The sequence below is a fragment of the Mustelus asterias genome, chromosome 7, assembly GCF_964213995.1.
Source record: "Mustelus asterias chromosome 7, sMusAst1.hap1.1, whole genome shotgun sequence".
In the NCBI taxonomy this organism is placed as follows: domain Eukaryota; kingdom Metazoa; phylum Chordata; class Chondrichthyes; order Carcharhiniformes; family Triakidae; genus Mustelus; species Mustelus asterias.
The window spans coordinates 8,912,872-8,940,147 of record NC_135807.1 but is presented as its reverse complement, the minus strand read 5'-3'; the positions used below and the strand labels follow the sequence as shown (position 1 = coordinate 8,940,147).

At 43.4% G+C, this 27,276-nt stretch overlaps 1 protein-coding gene across 1 annotated transcript in view; it reads left to right on the top strand.

Annotated features, from left to right (window-relative positions):
- The window catches only part of stk3 (serine/threonine kinase 3 (STE20 homolog, yeast)), a 391,198-nt gene that overhangs the window by 80,862 nt on the left and 283,060 nt on the right, over window positions 1-27,276 (top strand). The window contains exon 4 of the mRNA XM_078215647.1: window positions 186-300. Coding sequence (XP_078071773.1) covers window positions 186-300 — 115 coding nt within the window. The remainder of the gene's footprint in view (window positions 1-185; window positions 301-27,276) is intronic.

Here is a 27,276-nt window from a genome sequence, read left to right as displayed (position 1 = left end):
GGGGTGGGGATGGTGGGGTCAGTTGGTACTGTGGACAAAACTGATAAGGGGCAAGGGGGGTTAGCACTATGACTGGTTGTGCGGCTCAGCTTGAAGAGAGTTCAGGAACATTTATGTGAATGATGGGAAAGTTATGATTTTGAATTCTTGTTTTGTGGTTTTTTTTTCCACCCCCCTCCCACCAGTGCTTATGTAGTGAATTACTATGGCAGCTATTTTAAAAATACAGACCTCTGGATAGTTATGGAATATTGTGGAGCTGGATCTGTGTCTGATATTATCCGACTACGAAACAAAACGGTAAGTGTACTAAATTTATTAATGTAACTGAAATTGAGGTATTTTTCCTTTGCAAAACATGAAATAAGTTGTGACCTTAGTGATAAACTTTGTTTTCATGGATGGGATTTTACGGCTTCGCTTGTCCCGAAACCGTGAAATCCCGCCCGAGGTCAACGGGCCTTTCCATGGTCTGCCCCTCACACGCTCTGATTCCCGTGGCGGCCAGGACGGTAGAATTCCAGCCAATGTATGTTTTGCAAAATGACAATTTCAGACTGATGCATATTAAATCACATTTTTTCTATCACTGTTGAAATAACTTGCTTGCATACACTGGTTATGTGTGTTGGATGATTGCTGTTTTATTTCAGTCAGTCAGAATTTACAGCTGTTTTGAGATCAAGATGGTTTTTTTAAAAAGTCAAGATTTTTTTCATACAGCTTTGTTGAAAGCCAAAGAAATATTCAATATTATAGTGCCCTCTTCTGATTTATATTTGCCATTGCAAATTAGTTAAATACTGAAAACATTTTGTGTAAGTTTTCTTCATAAATCAAAAATTAATTTATGCCAATCTGCAATTTATTCTTGTCGCTTCTACCTCTTTTAAAAACTATCACAGAGGATTTTGTTTAGCCTTAATGGTGTCTTGTTTCTGACTTTGGGAGAAGAACTTTTTAAAAACGTGAGAGTGTTGAAAGCTGCACAGGGATTATTGACTTAGAGGGTCAGCTTGACAGCCCCAGGAAGCTGAATTAATAACATTCCGTACCTTAGCTTCAGTTATGCATGTTATTCAGTGCTGCCTGCAGCTCAGTTAGTAGCACATTTGCCTCTGATTTGCAAGTTTGTGGGTTCAAGTCCAACTCCAGAGACTTAACACCAAACTTTGGCAGAACTGAGGAAGTGCTGCATTATCAGAGAAGCTGTATTTTGGATGAAAATTTAAACTGGGGTGGATGTAAAAGATTTCACTGCACTATATTGAAGTGGGTGTCCTGGCCAATATTTATCATTCAAATAATATCACTGAGGCAGATTACATGGTCACCTTCAAATTGCTGTTTGTGGAAGCTTGCTATGTGCTGATTGGCACTCTGTTTCAATTACAACAAAGACTACACTTCAGAAAGTAGTTTGTTGGTAATAAAGCACTTTGGGATTTCTTGGGATTATGAAAGATGCTACATAAATATATATAAGACTATATATAAGCTATATAAGACCCTTGTCAGACCCCACTTGGAGTACTGTGCTCAGTTCTGGTCGCCTCACTATAGGAAGGATGTGGAAAAGATTGAAAGGGTGCAGAGGAGATTTACAAGGATGTTGCTTGGATTGAGTGGCATGCCTTATGAGGATAGGCTGAGAGAGCTCGGTCTTTTCTCCTTGGAGAGACGAGAGATGAGAGAAGACCTAATAGAGGTGTATAAGATGTTGAGAGGCATAGATCGGGTGGACTCTCAGAGGCTTTTTCCCAAGGTGGAAATGTCTGCTACGAGAGGACACAGGTTTAAGGTGCTGGGGGGTAGGTACAGGGGAGATGTTAGGGGTAAGTTTTTCACACAGAGGGTGGTGGGCGAGTGGAATCGGCTGCCGTCAGGGGTGGTGGAGGCGAACTCAATAGGGTCTTTTAAGAGACTCCTGGATGAGTACATGGAGCTTAATAGGATGGAGGGTTATAGGTAGGTCTAGAAGGTAGGGATGTGTTCGTCACAACTTGTGGGCCGAAGAGCCTGTTTGTGCTGTAGTTTTTCTATGTTCTATAAATGAGTCTCTCTTGCCCACCCACGTCCCATTGTCTTGTCCAGCCTCACGCGCTCTGACCCCTTCCCTTATGCTCTTTGAGACATTCTGTCACCCTCTTTGACTCCCCTCTCTTGTGCCTTCTTGTACTCAGCAGCTCTTCCAAGCTAGTGTCTTAAAGGATGCTATGTTAAAAATCTTTAAGTGAAGGATATAATAAAACTCCAATTTAACTCCTACTGGTGGATGACTTTGGCATATAAACATGCAGTTCCAGGAATGTTACTGCACAAGTTTGTTCGCATGTTTCCCCACTCTGAGTTTCCAGACTGAGTTTATCATACCTCTTGAACTTATTTCTGGAAAACTGCTTATATGAGTTACCCCTTCCTTCAACAGCCAAAGCACCAGTTTGCTCAGTGGGCAAAGGTTCTTTTGTACAAAAGAGACCTTACATTTCCATAGAATCTTGAGATGTCTGTCATTGCATCTCAAAAAATATTTTCTTACACAAAAGCAATTTGCATCTGCATAGGACATTCAACAGAGCAAATTGTTCTGGGTGCTTCATTGGAACATTATGCAATACAGTTTGACTCAAAGACATGTACCTGTCAACTGTGGTTCAGTGAATAGTTCTCTTGTCTCTAATTCAGGAGGTTTTTGGTTCAAATCCCACTCCAAAATTTGATCATTGCATTATTGAGGGAGTACCGCACTGTCGCAGATGGTGTCTTTCAGATGAGACATTAAACTGAGACACCATCTGCCCTCTTGGTTGGATATATTTCAAAGAAGAACAGTGGAATTATCCCTGACATCCTGGCGAAACTCCCAAGTATGGGTGAATAACTCCACTGTCTTGTCTTATGGATATCTTGGGAGAGTTGAAGGCTAAGGGAGTAAACCTTGACAAAAACTCTGGACAGGAACCCAAACGTAGACTGATTCCTAAATATGTCAGCTTTCCAGCAACTCCAGCAGCCAAGCTGATGCCAGATGTAGTGCTTTGCATTCCTTTGAACTCAATTGGGGAGGTCGAGAGAGTGGTCCTGATATTTGGGTAGCCAGGGTTTCCATAAATTCTGTCCTTGGAAAGGACAAGTAATGTTGTACGCCTAGTGTGCGCGTGAAAAAGAGTCTTTGTGTGCTAGTTTGATTTTTATTTTCATCCTACACCTCTGATGAGCAACAGCATGAGAAAGAGAACCACATGTCTCCCCCTGTCAGTACACAGTCTCTCTATTGACAAATCCTCAGCTGTGCCTCCTTGTGATGACTCACACAAATTGGGTGTCTCAGTCTCACGCAAAAGCTTTAGAGAAACTCTGAGGAGGTTTGGCCCCACAACATGCGGTGTGCATGTCTTCTGCCACTAATGTTAGGATAGAAAGGTTAATCTTAGGATAGAAAGGTAGAGAGAGATGGACATGTTTAGAGAGTGAATTCTGGAGCTTGGGGCCTCGGAATTTGAAAGCATGGACACCAGTGGTGGAATACTAAAATGTGAGATTGCAGAAGAGGCCAGAATTGGAGGAGCACAGCCATCTCAGAGGGCTGCAAGGCTGGGGAAGGTTGTAGAGGCAGTTGAAAGTGAGTTTGAGAATCTGGCGCATTTTTATGGGAATTACAGAGACAGTAATTTCAACGTGATGTCCATGATTGTTTTATGTTTTAAAAGGTTTACTGTAATGCATTGTATTGCTTTCTATAGATAGTGTGGTTCCTGAACCTTTTTGCTTCTGAGGCCCCCATCATTTTGTTATAAAATTTTATTCCTCTTGTAGCCCATGCAAGTAATTTTTCTGTGCAGAAAAGATGTTGCTGTCCTTATATAATTTATACTTGGTAATTAAATGTTTCTGGGTTTCACAGATTCATTGGACGGTAGTTATGCACATATTACGCGCTACAGTTCAGGTATATCAAATAAAAATAAAATTGCGGCTCAAGCAGCTGTTTTTGCAACCGTAATTTGCAGGTTTAATGGTGGCTTAATGCATTTTACTCATACTTTCTTCACCATCTCTGTATTCTTCAATCCTTAAGGTTGAACTTGATGGAGTTTTATGTCATGACCTGTGTTTTGTTGTTTTAACTTGATGGTCAAGTTAAGAGAAATATTCATATCTGGCATTTATTGTGTCTGTTTACAAATTGTTTTCTGTTCTTTGCAATTTATTTTGCTCCCACTGAAATAGCTCTGTTACACTTCATGTAACGAGAACATATTATGCAACATGAGAACGTGTTAATATCTGCACTTTCAGCATGTAATCAGCATGCACCAACTAGCATTTAGCATAAATCCAGCCCTGCCCACATCCTAAGAATCAAAATATACATTATATCCCTATCCTCACCTGGATGGTGAGTAAAGCATGATGTCCCATCCTCAAATGTGCAAACATACAATCAAATACCTCATAAGGAAGAGCAAAGCATCAGATATCCCAGGTGAGTGAACAAAGGATTAAGTTACTAGAACTGCTTCATCAGTTGCTGTTCCCGTAGATGTTGACCGACCACTATGTTACTGTTACAGTAATTTGATCTTTACTTCCCTTGTCAAGGGAATGCTTTGATAAGTTCTATAGAGAGTATGCAGCTCTTTAATTCCCAGTTCTAAGGAGGCTCTGCACAGATGAATTGCCAAGCCTGACCTCCTGCCTCATGGGTTATTGGTGTAGCTGCCTCCAGATGACTAAATAGCAATTCTAGCACAGCCAGAGTCTGCACAAGGGACAGTAGAGACTGAATCGACAGGAAGGGTCTGTGCAGAGTACATTTCATCAGCTTAACCATAAATATCACCCCCCGGTCTTCACTTTGCCAAACATGGAAATTGTGGTTTGCCGACAAATTGCAATCTTATTGTCTCCAGGAGTTTTGGTAGGATTATTCCAATCTGTTGATGTCTGTCTTCAAGTGCACACTGCACTTCTGCTGGTAGCTTCCATTCACCTTCTACTAACTAGAAGGTGAATGGATATGCTGATTTGTGAAAGGGTGGTGACATATTTCATTAGGACACATTGCTACACATCAGTGGACCTATTGAATCTTCTTGAGAATCCCTGTGATAAAACATATGCAATAAGAAATGCAAGCTGTAGGTAAAATAGTCATTAATGAATATAAAGGTTAGTGCTCTTCTGGATGTTAATTGGTCATTATTTAAGTAGAAACAATGTGCAGAGGTATGGGGGGGGAAAAAAAGGCAAGGGAATGGTAGTATGCCATGATGCTTGTTTGGAGAGCTGGTGCAGATATGATGGGCCACATTGTCTCCTGTGCCATAGCAATTTTGTGATTCTGAGTATGTAAAATCAAGCTGTCATATACTGACCCATTGGTGGTAGCTTTCCTAACTTTCCTGGTTTGTGCAGTGGTGGTCAATGGGAAAGAAAATCAGTTGTGCAACATTGAGATATATAATTGCTTTCAACTGCAAGAATTTCAAAGGTGTTTTTCTGTAAAAAGTTGTGTAAAGTTTATTTAAAGAGTTCTTGATCATGGAAATTGGCACCAAGCCTCAACACACACGGTAAATCATTCATGAACAGTGAATTCTTGGAGAATCAATTTGTAATTTTTTTTGCTGAATCCTGCTGATTGTTTGAGTGAATAGATAATTTAATAGATAGGGTTTTGAAGGTATTTTTCTGTAAAATCATTTCAGTATGTTCAAGACAGGGTAATTTATAATCAGTAAAGCAATTGAATGTTCCACACTCAGTGGAAACTGAGAAATGTGTGGAATGTTATGTTCCATGCCCTTCCATATGTTCACTGAAACCCCTCTTGAATTATTCAGTACAGGTTTACCTGAGGCTATGTTTTACAGAATGGTACACATAAGCCATAATTTAAAAGCTGCAGTTGCCATTCACATAGATGGTGAAGAGAGCTATTAGGAAACTTGTCAGCAATTTGTTTGGAAGAGTTAGCTGATGGTTGTGCATCTCATTATTCCACAATATATTTTCTAGGTTTTTCATTGGTATTCATTTAAAAATTTGGTATTCATTAATCAAGTACTTCTAAATATGTGTGGTTAACCACAGATTCAATGCATTCATGTTGTCAAAATGACCTTTCTTTTTGTCTAAATCTTTGTGTGTGAATAAAGCATGCTTTCATCTATGGAGCTTGTATATGCGTCAGGAGTCTTTTGACAAGTAACTAACTTTATACTCCGATTTGCTTTGTATAGATTCATGTAATGAAGTAGTCCATGTTGTGAGACTGCTGGACATTGGCACTGTGATGCTCATGATGTGGAGATGCCGGCATTGGACTGGGGTAAACACAGGAAGAAGTCTCACAACACCAGGTTAAAGTCCAACAGGTTTATTTGGTAGCAAAAGCCACTAGCTTTCGGAGCGCTGCCCCTTCGTCAGGTGAGTGGGAGTTCTATTCACAAACAGAGCATATAAAGACACAAACTCAATTTACAAAATAATGATTGGAATGCAAGTCTTTACAGGTAATCAACTCTTAAAGATACAGACAATGTGAGTGGAGAGAGCGTTAAGCACAGGTTAAAGAGATGTGTATTGTCTCCAGACAGACAGTTAGTGATATTTTGCAGGTCCAGGCAAGCCGTGGCGGTTACAGATAGTGTGACATGAACCCAAGATCCCGGTTGAGGCCGTCCTCATGTGTGCGGAACTTGGCTATCAGTCTCTGCTCAGCGACTCTGCGCTGTCGTGTGTCATGAAGGCCTTGGAGAATGCTTACCCGAAGATCAGAGGCCGAATGCCCGTGACCGCTGAAGTGTTCCCCAACAGGAAGAGAACACTCTTGCTTGGTGATTGTCGAGTGGTGTTCATTCATCCGTTGTCGTAGCGTCTGCATGGTCTCCCCAATGTACCATGCCACGGGACATCCTTTCCTGCAGCGTATCAGGTAGACAACGTTGGCTGAGTTGCAAGAGTATGTACCGTGTACCTGGTGGATGGTGTTCTCACGTGAGATGATGGCATCCGTGTCGATGATCCGGCACATCTTGCAGAGGTTGCTGTGGCAGGGTTGTGTGGTGTTGTGGTCACTGTTCTCCTGAAGGCTGGGTAGTTTGCTGCGGACAATGATCTGTTTGAGGTTGTGCGATTGTTTGAAGGCAAGAAGTGGGGGTGTGGGGATGGCCTTGGCGAGATGTTCGTCTTCATTAATGACATGTTGAAGGCTCCGGAGAAGATGTCGTAGCTTCTCCGCTCCGGGGAAGAACTGGACGACGAAGGGTACTATGTCCACCGTGTCCCGTGTTTGTCTTCTGAGGAGGTCGGTGCAGTTTTTCGCTGTGGCGCGTCGAAACTGTCGATCAATGAGTCGAGTGCCATATCCTGTTCTTATGAGGGCATCTTTCAGCGTCTGGAGGTGTCTGTTGCAATCCTCATCTGAGCAGATCCTGTGTATACGGAAGGCTTGTCCATAGGGGATGGCTTCTTTAACGTGTTTAGGGTGGAAGCCGGAGATGTGGAGCATCGTGAGGTTATCCGTGGGTTTGCGGTACAGTGAAGTGCTGAGGTGACTGTCCTTAATGGAGATGCGTGTGTCCAAGAATGCAACTGATTCCAGAGAGTAGTCCATGGTGAGTCTGATGGTGGGATGGAACTTGTTGATGTCATCATATAGTTGTTTCAGTGATTGTTTACCATGAGTCCAAAGGAAGAAAATGTCATCGACGTATCTCGTGTATAGCATTGGTTGAAGGTCCTGTGCGGTGAAGAGATCTTGTTTGAACCTGTGCATGAAGATGCTGGCATATTGAGGTGCAAATTTGGTCCCCATGGCTGTTCCGTGTGTCTGGATGAAGAACTGGTTGTTGAAGGTGAAGACATTGTGGTCCAGGATGAAGCGGATGAGTTGTAAAATTGCATCTGGAAACTGGCAGTTGTCAGCATTGAGTACGGGGGCAGTTGCAGCAATGCCGTCGTCGTGGGGGATGCTGGTGTAGAGTGCCGAGACATCCATTGTGACGAGGAACGCTCCTGGTTCAACTGCTCCATGTGTGTTGAGTTTTTCTAGGAAGTCCGTAGTGTCGCGACAAAAACTGGGGGTTCTTTGTACAATGGGTTTCAGGATGCCCTCCACGTAGCCGGAGAGGTTCCCACACAGGGAGTTACCCGCAGATCCGACCAAAGAACACACCCGTCAACTCAACACTCTGATCAAGACCTTTGATCCGGACCTTCAGAGCACCCTCCGTGCTCTCATCCCACGTACTCCCCGCGTTGGAGATCTCTACTGCCTCCCGAAGATACACAAGGCAAATACACCTGGTGGTCCCATCGTATCGGGCAATAGGATCCTGTGCGAGAACCTCTCCGGCTACATCGAGGGCATCCTGAAACCCATTGTACAAAGAACCCCAGCTTTTGTCGTGACACTACAGACTTCCTACAGAAACTCAGCACACATGGAGCAGTTGAACCAGGAGCACTCCTCGTCACAATGGATGTCTCGGCACTCTACACCAGCATCCCCCACGACGATGGCATTACTGCAACTGCCTCCGTACTCAACGCCGACAACTGCCAGTTTCCAGATGCAATTTTACAACTCATCCGCTTCATCCTGGACCACAATGTCTTCACCTTCAACAACCAGTTCTTCATCCAGACACACGGAACAGCCATGGGGACCAAATTCGCACCTCAATATGCCAACATCGTCATGCACAGGTTTGAACAAGACCTCTTCACCGCACAGGACCTTCAACCGATGCTATACACTAGATACATCGATGACATTTTCTTCCTTTGGACTCATGGTAAACAATCACTGAAACAACTCTATGATGACACCAACAAGTTCCATCCCACCATCAGACTCATCGTGGACTACTCTCCGGAATCGGTTGCATTCTTGGACACACGCATCTCCATTAAGTATGGTCACCTCAGCCCTTCACTGTACCGCAAACCCACGGATAACCTCACGATGCTCCACTTCTCCAGCTTCCACCCTAAACACGTTAAAGAAGCCATCCCCTATGGACAAGCCCTCCGTAAACACAGGATCTGCTCAGATGAGGAGGGTCGCAACAGACACCTCCAGACGCTGAAAGATGCCCTCATAAGAACAGGATATGGCACCCGACTCATCGATCGACAGTTCCGGCGCGCCACAGCGAAAAACCACACCGACTTCCTCAGAAGACAAACATGGGACACGGTGGACAGAGTACCCTTCGTCGTCCAGTACTTCCCCGGAGCGGAGAAGCTACGACGTCTCCTCCGGAGCCTTCAACATGTCATTGATGAAGACGAACGTCTCGCCAAGGCCATCCCCATACCCCCACTTCTTGCCTTCAAACAACCGCACAACCTCAAACATACCATTGTCCGCAGCAAACTACCCAGCCTTCAGGAGAACAGTGACCACGACACCACACAACCTTGTCACAGCAACCTCTGCAATACGTGCCGGATCATTGACACAGAAGCCTTCATCTCACGTGAGAACACCATCCACCAGGTACACGGTACATACTCTTGCAACTCGGCCAACATTGTCTACCTGATACGCTGCAGGAAAGGATGTCCCGAGGCATGGTACATTGGGGAGACCATGCAGACGCTACGACAACGGATGAATGAACACCGTTCGACAATCACCAAGCAAGAGTGTTCTCTTCCTGTTGGGGTCACGGGCATTCAGCGGTCACGGGCATTCGGCCTCTGATCTTCGGGTAAGCGTTCTCCAAGGCGGCCTTCACAACACACAACAGTGCAGAGTCGCTGAGCAGAGACTGATAGCCAAGTTCCGCACACATGAGGACGGCCTCAACCGGGATCTTGGGTTCATGTCACACTATCTGTAACCCCCACGACTTGCCTGGACTTGCAAAATCTCACTAACTGTTCTGTTTGGAGACAATACACATCTCTTCAACCTGTGCTTAACGCTCTCTCCACTCACATTGTCTGTACCTTTAAGACTTGATTACCTGTAAAGACTCGATTTCCAATCATTATTTTGTAAATTGAGTTTGTGTCTTTATATGCTCTGTTTGTGAACAGAACTCCCACTCACCTGACGAAGGGGCAGCAAGCTCTCTGAAAGCTAGTGGCTTTTGCTACCAAATAAACCTGTTGGACTTTAACCTGGCGTTGTGAGACTTCTTACTGTGATGCTCAGCAGTTGTATTAGTATGGTTACACTGAGGATATGGTTAGTGGGTTCCTACTATGGTCGGAAAAGTTAATCAATCTCTCGACATATTCTGCTTTCCTCAAAGGCTCGTGACAAAGAGGAAAAAAATCTATCATTGCCGTATTTCATTTGGCCATTTCATGCTTCTTATTTTTTTGACAGGATGTGGGCATCATTGGCTAGGCTACCATTTTTGTTGTTCACACCTAATTTCACAGGGGAATTTCACAGTAACTTCATTGCAGTGTTAATGTAAGCCTTACTTGTGACTAATAAATTAACTTTAATTAATTGGCCTTGAGAAGGTGGTGAGCTGCCTTCTTGAACTGCTGCTGTGCCAACTGTGCTGTACCAATAAAGCCCCTAACTCCATTAATTTGTAATGCTTAAAATTCATGTTCCATCTGAGGTGCCAAGAGTTGACTATGACTTTGTCTGGCTTCAAGACATGGGGGAGGTCACAACTTTATTAGTTTAAGGGTTAAATGAATCCATGCCCACAGACATCAGCCATCAGCTTTGCTTTGCTGTTACAAGATCACACGTTACAGTCATAGAGCACATCTTTCTGGATCTCTTTCTTCTGTTTTTAACTTCCATTTGCTTTACAGTCCTTGCATGTTTTATATCTTCTGTATAATGCAACTATAGTGCTTCACAAATGTTTCATTACCTTTATATACCCTGCATCAACTTGTACCAATCTTTCATCAAGAAGATCTAGTCGTGATCCCAGAGGCTAACAGGCTGGTGTTTGGAGTAAGTAAAGCATAGAATGTACCCTATTCTGGCTATGCTATAGATAGATTAATCTCAAAGCATGAACTGGGGAGTAAATTCAGAATGGGTTTCCTCCGGGTGCTCCGGTTTCCTCCCACAGTCCAAAGATGTGCGGGTTAGGTTGATTGGCCAGGTTAAAAATTGCCCCTTAGAGTTCTGAGATGCGTAGGTTAGCGGGATTAGCGGGTAAATATGTGGGGGTAGGGCCTGGGTGGGATTGTGGTCGGTGCAGACTCGATGGGCCGAATGGCCTCCTTCTGCACTGTAGGGTTTCTATGATGATTTCTAATTGAATGTAATCAGTTGTGTTAATCTCAAGAAGGGCTTTTGTGAACTCCACGAAGATTGCCACTGTCAATACAGTTTTAACTTTGAGGCTTAATACAAAATAGATTTCTTACTTGTTCTTGTTTACTTAACATCTATTCCTTGAATAGCTGACTAACATTATACATAATCCTAGTGCTATTGTATGTTCACAAATGACTTTGTATGTGGTTTTGGTAGATTTAATGCTTAATTTTGCCTGGAAACATGAGAGGTTGACACGGTTCACTTTATTTTTGGTATGCCATTAATAAATTTAGTAGAAATAACTTAATTCCCATAAATTGGGAATCTGGGTGGTTGTACTGCTGGTTTGCGGTGGACAGAAAGGATCGAGCATGTGGACATAAAGAAAGAGGATGTGTTGGAACTATTGAATGGCATCAAGGTTGGTAAGTCGCCGGGACCGGATGGGATGTACCCCAGGTTACTGTGGGAGGCGAGGGAGGAGATTGCGGAGCCTTTGGCGATGATCTTTGCATCGTCGATGGAGACGGGAGAGGTTCCGGAGGATTGGAGGATTGCAGATGTGGTCCCTATATTCAAGAAAGGGAACAGGGACAGCCCGGGAAATTACCGACCGGTGAGTCTAACCTCAGTGGTTGGTAAGTTGATGGAGAGGATCCTGAGAGACAGGATTTATGATCATCTAGAGAAGTTTAGTATGATCAAAAGTAGTCAGCACGGCTTTGTCAAGGGCAGGTCGTGCCTTACGAGCCTGGTTGAGTTCTTTGAAAATGTGACCAAACACATTGACGAAGGAAGAGCGGTGGATGTGGTTTATATGGACTTCAGCAAGGCGTTCGATAAGGTCCCCCATGCAAGACTTCTTGAGAAAGTGAGAGGGCATGGGATCCAAGGGGCTGTTGCCTTGTGGATCCAGAACTGGCTTGCCTGCAGAAGGCAGAGAGTAACTGTGGAGGGGTCTTTCTCTGCATGGAGGTCAGTGACCAGTGGAGTGCCCCAGGGATCTGTTCTGGGACCCTTGCTGTTTGTCATTTTCATAAATGACCTGGATGAGGAAGTGGAGGGATGGGTTGGTAAGTTTGCTGACGACACCAAGGTAGGTGGTGTTGTGGATAGTTTGGAGGGATGTCAGAAGTTGCAGCGAGACATAGATAGAATGCAAGACTGGGCGGAGAAGTGGCAGATGGACTTCAACCCGGATAAGTGTGTGGTGATCCATTTTGGCAGATCCAATGGGATGAAGCAGCAGTATAATATGAAGGGTACCATTCTTAGCAGTGTAGAGGATCAGAAGGACCTTGGGGTCCGGGTCCATAGGACTCTTAAATCGGCCTCGCAAGTGGAGGATGCGGTCAAGAAGGCGTACGGCGTACTGGCCTTCATTAATCGAGGGATTGAGTTTAGGAGTCGGGAGATAATGCTGCAGCTTTATAGGACCCTGGTTAGACCCCACTTGGAGTACTGCGCGCAGTTCTGGTCACCTCATTACAGGAAAGATGTTGAAGCCATTGAAAGGGTGCAGAGGAGATTTACAAGGATGTTGCCTGGATTGGGGGGCATGCCTTATGAGGATAGGTTGAGGGAGCTTGGTCTCTTCTCCCTGGAGAGACGAAGGATGAGAGGTGACCTGATAGAGGTTTACAAGATGTTGAGAGGTCTGGATAGGGTAGACTCCCAGAGGCTATTTCCAAGGGCTGAAATGGTTGCTACGAGAGGACACAGGTTTAAGGTGCTGGGGGGTAGGTACAGAGGAGATGTCAGGGGTAAGTTTTTCACTCAGAGGGTGGTGGGTGAGTGGAATCGGCTGACGTCGGTGGTGGTGGAGGCAAACTCGTTGGGGTCTTTTAAGAGACTTCTGGATGAGTACATGGGATTTAATGGGATTGAGGGCTATAGGTAGGCCTAGAGGTGGGGATGTGATCGGCGCAACTTGTGGGCCGAAGGGCCTGTTTGTGCTGTGGCTTTCTATGTTCTATGTTCTAAATTCTTGCCTGTGGATCTTGGATCTCTAATGTGCATTGGATTCTTTATTTTGCATGTTGCAAGTTTTTCTATTAACACAATGGCTGTTGATATTCCTTACAACACATTGATGATATTTACAACTTTAAAAGTAAAACCTTGCATTACCCTCCTTTTTATAGCTAATGTATTTATTTGAAAATTCATGGATCAGTACAGTTTGCAGCATTATGTTTACAGAACACTTGAATGAATTTCGATATATGGACTTCATTCAAAGCGAGAAGAGATAGACAAAGTGTAGGTATAAGCTCTCTGGCTGTTGAAATTAGTTCTGGCCCAGTGTCCCATAAAGACAAAAATGGAAGGAAAAGAAATACCCTCATGTTTTACAAAGGCCTAAAAACAAATAAACTCTGACATGAAGCTGTTTGAAAGCAGCTGTGTTGAGTTAGTGCTGCTGCTCAATGAACAAAAAATCACAGAATCAGTCAGGAGGAGGGATGGGGAGGCAGCGGAAATGGAAATGTTGGATACTAATAGAGAAAAATAAATGATGAATCCGTACTGGTTTTAGATTAGAGAAATATCTGGATGTTGTACTGGAATTGTTTCAATTATTAGACATTGAGTTGGCAAAGCTTATTTAGCTACTTTGGTCATTTTTTCTCAACAATTTTTTTTTTATTGTCCACAAACTAAGATTTCTGTTCAGTTATAAGAAAGTGTGTAAGATATCTTTGACCTGGCAATGGTGGAACTCTACTGGGATGAAATTTTGGGTGAAGAGGAGAAACCAGCAGTAAATATGAATGGCAACCTAGGTTTGTAGAATAGCACCTAGGAGATGTGGTGTTTAAATGTCACCCTGTCCTGGGATTTGAACTAGTGATCTTACTGACAACTCAGATTTTAAGATTAAAATCATCCTGTTTTTAATTTATTCATTCATGGGACATGGGCTTCACTGACTGGCCAGCATTTATTACCCATCCCGTGTTACCCGAGGGCAGTTGAGATTCAATCACATTGCTGTGGCTCTGGAGTCACATGTAGGCCAGACCGGGTAAGGGCGGAAGGAAAAGATTGTGGAGCTTAATTTGCGATGTAGATAATTTTTGTTAAACTCAGTAAATTAGTACTCTGTTAACACTTTGATGACTTTACATCCCATCTCAAGTAGCAAAGACGTACATTTCTATTACGTTGTGATTTTGTTTCACAACTCGTGTAAATGAGAAACTTTTCATTCCTTGATTTTTAAGCTGTTTTTAATTTTTAAAAATATATTATCTATTGTAAATTGTCTAAATTTGGAACCAATTAAGCTGCTTCTGAAAGTTAGAACTCAGCTATAACTTCCATGGAGTGACAATCACAGTTATTTACCCTAAAATACAATTACACCTTTCTCACCTGACATTCTAATTCTGGTCAGGCAAGAAAGTTGCAGTTCAGAGGCAGCTGCGTCGAAGGTAAGGAAGTTGCACCCCCTTTTTACAGTACTAGCTGCCATAAGGCTGGTAAGTTTAAAAGTAATTGGGGGGGTCAGGGTTGTGTTGGGGGTTTAGGTGGTCATGGAGTATGGTCACTGGGGGTATTCAGTGGGGTGGTGACAAGGATAGTTGGGGTTGCAGAGGTAGTTAGGGGGATGAGGAGGATAGTCGGAGAGGACAATCAAGAGGAGCGGGGGATCAGGGGGAACAGTAGGAGGGGGTGTGTGGGAGGTAGTTGGTGGTGGTGGGGGAGCCTCATTACAATTGTTACCAGGACTTGGATGTTGTTTAAATCCTGGGGAACTATTGCTGTTGGACAATCTGAACTAATTTAAATAAAGGATTGAAGGGATGGTGCCAAATTTGCTGATGACACAAAGACAGGTAGAAAACTAAATTTCGAAAAGGACATGAGGAGGCTACCAAAAAATGATATCAATAGATTTAGTGAGCGGGCAAATATCTGGCAATGGAGTATAATGTGGGAAAATGTGAAATTGTCCATTTTGGCAGGAAGAATAAAAAAGAAACATCGTATCTAAATGGTGAGAGATTGCAGAGTTCTGAGGTGCAGAGGGATCTGGATGTGCTACTGTATGATTCACAAAAGGCTAGTATACAGGTACAGCAAGTAATTAGGAAAGGTACTGGAATGTAATCATTTATCGTGAGAGGGAATTGAATACAAAAGTAGGGAGGTTAATTTTTAAAAAATCATTATGGGATGTGAGCATTGCTGGCTGGGACAGTTTGAACATCCCTCAGCTGATAAATCAGTATTCCAACATGTTGGAACACCATTTGGAAGCCCTGAGTGTCGCAAAGGAGAATGTACTCTGGGTTGGGGACTTTAATATCCACCACCGAGAGTGACTCGGTAGTACCACCACAGATCAAGTTGGCTGGATCCTAAAGCTGCTAGCCATAGCTGCTAGACTGGGACTGGGATAGGTGGCGAGGGAACCAACAAGAGGGAAAAACATTTTGACCTCATCCTCCCCAACCTGCCTGCCACAGATCCATCAGTCTATAATAGTATGAGTGACCACCGCACTGTCCTTGTAGAAAAGAAGTCCCATCTTCACATTGAGGATACACTCCATCTTGTTGTGTGGCAATACCACCGTGCTAAGTAGGATAGACTTTGAACAGATCTAGCAACTCAAAATTGGGCATCCATGAGGCGCTTTGGGTGGCAGCAGAATTGTGCTCAACCACAATTTGTAACCTTGTGGTCTGTCATATCCCTCGCTTTCCCATCTACAAGATGTACTACAGGAACTCACCATGGCACCAAACCCATGACCACTACTATCTGAACGGACAACGGCAGCAGATACCTGGAGCACCACCATGTGACTTGGAAGTATATTGCCGTTCCTTCACTGTGGTTTTGTCAAAATCCTGGAACTCCATCCCCAACTACACTGTGGGTGGTGTTCCAACACTTCGTGGACTGCAGTAGTTCAAGAAGGCAGCCTTCTCAAGGGCAACTAGGGATGGGCAATAAATGCTGGTCAGCCAATGTCACCCACATGCCATAAATGAATTTAAAAATCAATTTCATACCATATAGTCAACGTGGCATGGATTCTATTCCAGAATTATCTTGGCAACCTCACCCTAACGTCCCTATACAAACTCCATTCAACACTGGTTTCAGACTTGCTTTCACATCAATTGAAGTATTTTCCTCACTGTACCTCTTGTAGGCAACACAGGGATTGTGTGATAGCTTGTAAATTACTTTATTGGTATTTCCAGTTCTTGTATGAATATGGCACAGATTTAGTGTGATTTGGGTGATTTATGAAAGTACATAAAATGCTTCAAACCCAAATACTAAGCCCTCTGCTCTTTTATTATCTGCAAGCAATCCAAAGGGATGTATTTCTTTTGTATAAATGTATTTAATGTATTTGAAACTTTCATTAAACCTCCTGGCACCATAATCATTGCTGGAGTAAATTTAACTGGGGCACTCTGCATTCCCAAAATCTAATTTCATATGGAAAATGTATATTAACTGTTCTGTCTATACATTTTCAAAGGCTTTTTAAAAATTTGATTCGCGAGTCTTATGTAATCCAGCGATATTTGCAAATGACATCTGTCTTGATAATTAGAATGTGTGAATGAATAACATTTTTGAGATATCCTATGGGATTTGATTTCGGCTGTTGTAGCAGATTTTCAGTAAACAACTATAACACTGACCTTCTGGTATGTAAGCATACTGCCATTAATAAATGAAATGGTCTTTGCACCGTGTTTGTTTTTAGAGGGATATGACAATAAATTGTCAAAGAATGGATACCAGTTCACATGAAGCCCACTGCATAGTATTGTTTATTTCTCCATGTTTCTACTGCTCTATGTGATCATTATGTTCTATAGACTACACTGATGGTGTATACACAAACACTGGCTCAATCCAAGTACATTCAAGGCTATCTTTTAAATGTCAGAAGCACCTAAATAGCCTCAGAGCACACATGTTGTACGTTTAAATGCCAAGTTATCTTTTGAAGTGGATTTTATTGATGTAACTCATCAATTTAATTGTTTTGTTAAGGCAAACAGGATTTTTATGTCACAAGTGGGTTTATAGATGAAATGGTTCCTTTTTTTGCACAAAGTTGAAAAATGTCAAATTTAATTCATAATGAAAGAAGTACTGATATTAAAATTGCACGAGCTAGGAGTCACGTTCACTTAAGGTGATATTGTGGGCTTATATGTGACACCAAAGTAGATTTAAAATAAATCATATACTGTGTCTGAGGATCACTTATCAGATAAAACACAGAAGAATTCACAATGCAGCCCTATCAGAATCTTCACCAGATTTCATGGAAACAGGCAAAGACTAATTTTACCCCATTGCCTGAAATACTGAGCCCTTCATCAAGGTGAAAGCTGCTTAAATAAATCTAGCAGTTTCTAAGGTAGAGCTAGCTCTGGAGTGACGTTTGGGTTACTTTAATGCCATGGTGTAAATGAAGAAATGCTCCATTCTGGAGTGACCCAGTACAGAGTGCAACGACATGCAGAATTCTATGCAATTAGGAATTGGTACTTTCAAAAAATAAAAGTTTTCATTTTGAACACACAGTAAGTACAGCTAGGGCTATTCAGTGGAATTACACAAAAATCTGTTTTCTATTTACTGTCTGCCTTGACGTTCAGATCATGTACAAATTTTTGATTTTAAATCCAGTCTCTGCATGTAAGCAATTGAAAAACTGACTGCAATTTAGGTTCTTCTATTTAATTTGTACTGAATCTTGGAGCTTCATGGTGAGATTTTGGAGACAACATTAGGAATCAACTGGACCTGTAGTCGCATGAACAATATAGTGAATCTGATGGGTTTTTATGATAATGAACTATACTATATGAGAATATAGTTTTTATGATAATGAACAGATTTCATTTACTTATATCAAACTTGCACTGCTGTGGTAGGAATTGAACTCATGACCTCTCAGAAGCAAAATTAATTTGTGGAGTACCACCGATGAATGGGTGCATGCAGTGTCCCCTGCTTGTGCCAGGTATATTGGATTTGGCGTTATGCTGATGGTTCACAGTACAACTGGCTCATGTGATTACAGAATCACAAATTTGGACAATGTAGGTCCTCTCAGTGCCTGTATTGTCCACTCATGAAAAAGAAAATGTGAAGCGGCAAGATGGATCCTCAGCAGTGCTATTTAAAGGTCAATCATTCTCATTATGGAAAGTTGCATTTTTGGAAATGACGGGATACTATTACTCTTAAGAGACAGAAATCAGAGTTGGAGGTGCATTAACCGGCACCATAAATGTTCAGAATAAAATAATTTGTGCATTGTCTGACTTGATCTGAATCTGTTGCCAAATATTGGAGCAAATTAGTTTCTAATGTTTGTTCAGCCAGTGCCTTAACCAACCTACAGTGCCTCCTGAAAAGAAACTGTTTCAAAATGTGTCAATAAGAAAGATATGCCTTCATATAAAGCACTTCACACACTGAATTAGTTTGAAGCAGTGATTTTATATAAATGCAGTATCCATTTTACATACAGCAAAATCTTTCAGAAAAATGAGAGGAATGATCAATTAATATGTTCTTCTAGTGTTGACTGAAGAATCTTTGCTATTAAATATGTCATGAGATCTTTAATGGCTGCCTGAATCAGGGAGATATGGCCTATGTTTCAATAGAGTCATATTAGACCCTAAACATTAACTCTGTTTTTCTTACTCCCCATATGCTGCCAGACCTGATGAGATTTTCCAGCACTTTGTTTTTATTTCAGATATGGTTTCAGGGCCTTTTGAAAATGCAGCACTCCCTCAATGCTGTGTTCCATCAGCTTAGATTAATTTCATTCCTGGAGCTGGACTAGAGCCAAAACTTTCTTAGTCAAGGTTATGAATATATGAAAATGAAGGATAGGGAAAAATAAGCCATCAGGTCCATTGCACTTGTCTGTGCTGTCATGGTATGACTTTGATACATGACCAGCCCTATTTATCCACCAGTTTCACCAGCTTTGGAATCTCTTATGGGAGGCAAAATAAAGTAGGGCAATTTTTAGGAAAGGAAATACTGGGGAAATCCTCCGTTGACCCTGCTGCCCCCTCCCAAAGATGATCAGGTAGGTTACGCACTGCAGTGACTGAGATTTGAGATTACATTGGCTACACCCAGAAACATGCCAGCTCCCATTTCAATTGTGGTAGTGAACCTGCACTTACTCCATGTGCTGGCAGCTTGTTTTAGAGGTCTATGAAAATAAGTATCTAACTAAGTATCTAAGTGGGCGGCACGGTAACACAGTGGTTAGCACTGCTGCTTCACAGCTCCAGGGTCCCGGGTTCGATTCCCGGCTTGGGTCACTGTCTGTGTGGAGTTTGCGCATTCTCCTCATGTCTGCGTGGGTTTCCTCCGGGTGCTCCGGTTTCCTCCCACAGTCCAAAGATGAGCGGGTTAGGTTGATTGGCCAGGTTAAAAAAAAAAAATTGCCCCTTAGAGTCCTGAGATGCGTAGGTTAGAGGGATTAGCGGGTAAATATGTGGGGGTAGGGCCTGGGTGGGATTGTGGTTGGTGCAGACTCGATGGGCCGAATGGCCTCCTTCTGCACTGTAGGGTTTCTATGACTTCTATGATTTCATTCTATACATGTGAACATACCCTTGCATTTGCTGGTCTTCCCTAATCTATTCAGCTTCAGTAATCTGTCCATGCGTCAAATCTATTAATTATTTTGATTTCTTAATCTTACTTTTAAATCTACATTGTTCTAGAGTAGTGAAGTCCCACTTTTCTGAGTCTCTCATGCAAACTGCTCCATCAGTGACTTTTAAACTCGGTATTAACCTTGTAGTGCCCTTGTTGACTTCTGGACTATATTTCCTGAAATATGTTATGAGTTCTGGCATTTTGCAGGTTAGAATTTAATGAAACCAGCACTGTACTATCGATGATCCTACTGGTGAGATGCTGGACAGCTGGCTGAGGGAGAAAAACCTTTGATTCCTTACCCAGAATGGCAGCAGATGTCGAAGATCCTTTAATTTTTTTTCTGGCAATAATGCCCTTTATGGAAGGAATCTGCCATCCTTATTCAATGAAGCCTATATGATTCCAGTCCCACATTAATATGGTTAACTTGAGCTGCTCTTTAAAATAGCCTCAGTACAAAGAACAAAGAAAATTACAGCACAGGAACAGGCTCTTCGACCCTCCAAGCTTGCACCGCCCATGCTGCCCGACTTAACTAAAACCCCCTACCCTTCCAGGGACCATATCCCTCTATTCCCATCTATTCATGTATTTGTCAAGACGCCCCTTAAAAGTCACTACTGTATCCGCTTCCACTACCTCACCTGGCAACGAGTTCCAGGCAGCTACCACCCTCTGTGTAAAAAAATCTGCCTTGTACATCTAGTACAGTAGCTAATGTTGACAGTCAACTGAGGATTAATACTAAATGCTGGCTTTGCACTGATTTGCACTAATTATTTTAGTGGAAACTGTGCATAACCACAGAGTAGATCCTTTGTATATGGGAGAAACTGGCATTACAACTGTATGGCATGTATTTCAACAACTGATATTGACTAGAATGCAACATTTTTAAGGTATCAGAAATGATGGTATGGGTATTGCCGTTTGCAATATTATCACGCACTGTTTTTCAAAAGCGCTGACGGGCTTAACCATCAGCTTCAGGAAGACGGGATCACTCCAACCACCACCAAATTCTGACTATACCCCACCTGCTATAACTATCAATAACACAATCTTCAAGGCTGTAGATAACTTCACCTATCTTTGAAATACAATTTTCATAAATGTCTGTATCGACAGTGAGTTGGCAAACAGAATTGCCAGAGCAAGCTCAGTATTTGCTCATTCACACAAGAAAAATGTGGATGAAACAAGGTATCTAACTTATAACAAAATTTGGCATGTACAAAGCTGTGGTAATACTACTTTTCTATATGGCAGTGAGACATGGACTATCCAGTCCTACAGCTGAACAGGTTCCCCATTAAATGCACTGGAACATCATGAGCATCATATGGGAGGAGAAAGTGCCCATCAATGAGGTACTTCAGAAATGTTTGGAACTGAAGCACTCATCATCAGAGCTCAGCTCCAATGGAGTGAAGATGTAGAATGTAAGACTGATAACATTTCTAAGGCAATAAAATATTTATAACTTAAATGTGGACATCGGCTACGAGGTAGGTTGAGACTAAAGTTCAGGGCCTCCTTGAAGGTGAACCTCAGGAAGTGTGGCAGGTCCACCATGAACTGGAAGAAAATGCACAAGAAAGAACTACTTGGGAAGCTTTCATCAAACAGCAAAGTACAGACAACTCCCATCATTTGCAAACCCCTTCATCGCTTACCTGCACAAATGTAGTTGTACACATAATAGTGGTTCATGGCCCGAAAAGTCATTCATCCACGGTTTAGAATGTTAAACTTTCACCTTTCCTGCAGCAGTCCCATGTAGAAAGCACATGTGCCAACTCTGTGCATGCTCAAATTTGCCATCTGTGATTTCACATTTGCGGAAATGGAATGCCTGCGAATGGTCGGAGTTGACTGTATATAGTCATCTAAGGACAAAAGGCATTCTAGAAAGATCAGGCAGTCCCAACAAAATTAGATAATTCACCCTTTCCCACAGTGTAGAAAGCCATTATTTGGGTGCCGTTGCAGAAAACCATGGACAACAGCAAGATGGAAGTCCTTGAGGAGCAAGATCATTTGATGGCTCAATCCTCGGGTGAAGAGTTGAGACTTTTCAACCACTGTGATCTAATGGGTTGGTTTTGTTGAAGCACCGGCTGAGTAGCCCGAGTTCTCATTGCCACCTCTTGTTTCCTGCAGGTTCTGCGACAGAAGTAGAGCAGAGTGATCCTGCGCAGATATTGCTGGCCTCATCATTGGATGGAGACTCCATGGAGCCTGCAATATCACATCATATCTTCACACTATCCACCAGTGAAGATGCACTCACCTTAGTTGGGCCTGAATCAAGAATAGGATGAGGAGCACTAGGAGATCCACACCTCAAGTGAGCAGGAGTAAGAAGGTGATGCAGAGACAACTATGGATAGATGTTCCATTGGGAAGAGGTACTAGGCTTTGGATATCAAGCTTTGGGAGGATCTTTCTGGTGCATCAGAGGAGGATGAGTTCCTGAATGACAGAGATCCCTGAGCCATTGTAGAGCTATGGACAGTCAGTGGCACACCTGCTCTGAGATTTGAACACTGGAGCTCCTTCATTCAGAGAGTGGCAGCAACACTGTTGGAGAACCATGTGCAACTACTCTGACTGCAGGAGCAGTGGCTGACATGCACATGTGGAAGAGTGCTATGGATCACTCATGTTGCTGATGGAGCAGAGATGCATGAAGTGGATGCTAGTTGTGTCCCAGTTGATGGCCTCATTCAATGATCAAGGGCGCTATGAAACAGCTGACACAATAGAAGAGGCTGATGAGGTGGCCACTTCTCAGAGGGCACTGGTGTAATTTTTCATCTGCTAAGCCCATCGATGCAGCACCCATCCATGCCGCAAGATCTTGTGACAGTGGTTGCCCTTCATTGAGGGGGATCTGCCATGGGTACCTCCACATGACGAACCATGGCCATGAGTGTGAGTGCTTGATGGATCATCTGAACGAAGTTTTCGCTCTTCGTTTTTGTCATTGATTTATCTTGTCATCAGGATAATTTATTATGAAATTGATCAGACTTGTGTGTTTTTAAAGTTTGTCAAGAAAACTGAAAGGAATATTATAGGGCAGTGTTTGGGCTTGGTCCAGTTGCATGATCTGTGATAAAAAGAACAAAGAACAAAGAAAATTACAGCACAGGAACAGGCCCTTCAGCCCTCCAAGCCTGCACCGACCATGCTGCCTGACTGAACTAAAATCCCCTACCCTTCCGGGGACCATAGCCCTCTATTCCCATCCTATTCACGTATTTGTCAAGATGCCCCTTAAAAATCACCACCATATCCGCTTCCACTACCTCCCCCGGCAACGGGTTCCAGGCACCCACTACTCTGTGTAAAAAATCTGCCTCATATATCTCCTTTAAACCTTGCCCCTCGCACCTTAAACCTGTGCCCCCTAGTAATTGACTCTTCCACCCTGGTAAAAAGCTTCTGACTATCCACTCTGTCCATGCCTCTCATAATCTTGTAGACTTCCATCAAGTCACCCCTCAACCTCCGTCGTTCCAGTGAGAACAAACCAAGTTTCTCCAACCACTCCTCATAGCTAATACCCTCCATACCAGGCAACATCCTGGTAAATCTTTTCTGTACCCTCTCCAAAGCCTCCACATCCTTCTGGTAGTGTGGTGACCAGAATTGAACACTATATTCCAAGTACGGCCTAACTAAGGTTCTATAAAGCTGCAACATGACTTTCCAATTTTTAAACTCAATGCCCCGGCCGATGAAGGCAAACATGCCGTATGCCTTCTTGACTACCTTCTCCACCTGCATTGCCACTTTGAGTGACCTGTGTACCTGTACACCCAGATCCCTTTGCCTATCAATACTCTTAAGGGTTCTGCCATTTACTGTATATTTCCTTTCTGTATTAGACCTTCCAAAATGCATTACCTCACATTTGTCCGGATTAAACTCCATCTGCCATCTCTCCACCCAAGTCTCCAACTGATCTATATCTTCTGATGGTCCTCATTGCTATCCGCAAATCCACCAACCTTTGTGTTGTCCGCAAACTTACTAATTAAACCAGTTACATTTTCCTCCAAATTATTTATATATATTACAAACATGATGTGGGACAATGGTGGCACTGGAGATCCCGGTTGGAATTCTCCCAAAAAAATTCTAAGTGTTGAATTAGCAGGAAAACGAGCAAGTCATGCTGTTTTTTTTAGTGGGAGTTCACACTGGAATCTCCCACACTCTGTGCACTGCAGAAACCACCAGTGTGAATATCATTAGATTTCAGAGGGTGGGGCCTATTCCCACTGGAGAGGCTGAAACCAGCGGGTCTCTACGCATGCTCAGTGGCCCCGAACTGTCAGCCTCCTGTTTGCTGGCCAACTTGATCGCCGGCCAGCCGCGCAATCTCCAGAATGTCTCCCATGGCCCGATTGCGGCCCCCTCCCGACCATTCCCAGGCCAGCCTCGACCCCCGCCCCCCCCCACCATCCTAGACTGCCCCGATCTGCAGACCCCTACCCCCAGCCCTCCTTGATCGCTCGCTCCATCTTGCCCCCATCAATCCCAGTGGCAGCGGGCCACCCTGCCTCCTTGACACTGCCCTATGCCCTGTGGGCAGTGCCATTCTGGGCCCGGGAGGGGTAGGACTGTGGCGCCCCCTGGACATTGGCACTTTGCCCATTGGGTAGTGCCAGGGGGCCACGCTGGCACTGCCAGCATGCCCATGCCCAGGGGGCACCACAGCCCGACTCCACCTTGGGCCCAGACTGGCACTGCCAGGGTGCCCATGCCCAGGGGCACCACTGCCCAACCCCCTGAGGGACCCCGATTGGCTCCCCTTCACTCCAGCGGGGTCAGGCTGCTAGTTCCCTGAAAGTGGGGAGCTAGTGTACTCCCTGCTGGAGTGAAACACTCTGGCAGGTTGGAAGAAGCTAGTGGGTTTGGAGAATTCATTCCCGGGTGCGCTAATCTCACTTAAATTGTCGGGAAATGATTATTTAAATCATTTCCACATCTTCCTGCTGATTTCAGGCGTGGAGCAGACTGCGCTGAAAATCCAGCGCTGGGAGACGCAAGCGCGTTGTGAATGCTCGCGGGAATTAGTGCAGCGGGATGGGAGAATCGCAGCCCTCATTCTCAATGTCTTTAGGTGGCAGCGGAATTATTCAGATGCATATGTGTGTGAGATAACTTCTCTGTCCGATGGAAGGCGAGTTGCAGAGTCATCTGTCATTGGGCTGAGAGGCACTCTTATGAAGCATTACTTGAACAGTATGGCCCTTGTGGCCACGTTGGCCTTAATGAACTTCCTGCAATTGCATGGGCACTGGGCTCTTCTACAGTGCCACCTTCATCCTTTTGTCTCTTCCTGTCCTCTTCCAAGGAAGAGTGGCATATTAAGTCCTCCTCTTCATCCAGCTCCAGTCCCCTTTGATTCACCATGGGCATCCATGATGCACTGTGGGCCATGAGCCTCATGGCTCAGCATATCCCTCACTCAACCATTATCATCAGGCTCAGGGATCAACCCTGTTCAGTGAAGAGTGCAACAGAGCATGCCAGGAGCAGCATCAGACCTGCTGAAAAATGAAGTATCAACTTGGTGAAGCAACAGCACAGGACTACTTGCATGTCAAACAGCAGAAGCAGAATCTGATATAGCTAAGCAATTCCACAACCACCAGATCAGATCTGAGTTCTGCAGTCCTGCCGCACCTGTTCATGAATGTTGATGGACAATTAAGCAACTAACTGGAGGAGGAAATGCCACAAAAAAGTGTAAAAGACGAGGCCGAAGCATTTGCAATCACCTTCAGCCAAAAGTCACAAATGGATGATCCATCTTGGCCTCCTTCTGTGGTCACCAGTATCACAGATAATTCAATTCACTCCACCTGATATCAAGAAACAGTTGAAACCGCTGCATACTATAAAGGCTATGGGCCCTAACAGTATTCTGGTACTACAAATGAATAATTGCTCTCCAGAACTAGCTGTCTCCCTAGCCAAGCTGTTTCAGTACATCTATCTGACAATGTAGAAAATTTCCCCAGTGTGTCTTGTCCGCAAGAAGCATGACAACTCCAATCCAACCAATTACTGTGCTATCAGTCGACTTTCCATGATCAGAAGAATGATGGAATTTGTGGTTGACAGCGCTACCTTACACTGCAATAGCCTATTCACAGATGCTCAGTTTGGGTTTCCCCCTAAGTAACTCGGGTCTTGACCTCATTACAGCCGTAGTCCAAATATGGACAAAAGAACTGAACTTAAGGTGAGAGCGACTGCTCTTCAGATGAAGGCAGCATTTGAGGGTGTGGCATCACAGAGCCCTAACAAAATGAATCCGGGCAGGTGGATATCAAGAACATGTGGAAGGATCTTTGTTGTGTAAGTGCTTTGGGTGATCTGACAACTTCTGAATTTCAGAGTTTCAGTTACCTTACATTTGCAAATTTAATTTTCCTAAAGCTAAAAGTTATATGCCTACAATATATGAATCATGAAATTGAGACATTTATACAAAATAGCTCTATAAAATCTCCTCTCAATCTTCTCTTCACCAAGTAGAACAGTCCCAACTTCTCTAATCTATCTGCTTCACTAAAGTTCCTTATTTCTGGAGCCATTCACATTTATCTTTTCTGCACCTGCTGGTAAATTGGGCAGAGCGATTGCAGATGGAATTTAATTCTGCTAAGTGTAAGGTAATGCATTTTAGGAAGTTTAATAAGGGTAGGATAGGGAGCATTGAGGAACAAAGGGACCTTGTAGTATGCTTCCATAGATCACTGGAGGTGGCAGCATAGATAGATAGGGTGATGAAGAAGACATATCAAATGCTTGCCTTTATTAGCGGGGGCATAGAATATAGGAAGAAGTTTAACAACACCAGGTTAAAGTCCAACAGGTTTATTTGGTAGCAAAAGCCACACAAGCTTTCGAGGCTCTGAGCCCCTTCTTCAGGTGAGTGGGAATTCTGTTCACAAACAGAACTTATAAAGACACAGACTCAATTTACATGAATAATGGTTGGAATGCGAATACTTACAACTAATCCAGTCTTTAAGAAACAAAACAATGGGAGTGGAGAGAGCATCAAGACAGGCTAAAAAGATGTGTATTGTCTCCAGACAAGACAGCCAGTGAAACTCTGCAGGTCCACGCAACTGTGGGAGTTACAAATAGTGTGACATAAACCCAATATCCCGGTTTACCCCAGTCCAACGCCGGCATCTCCACATCATAGAATATAGGAGCAGGGAAGTCTTGGTACAACTTTATAAAACATTTGTTAGGTCACAGATAGGATATTGTGTACGGTCCTGGCT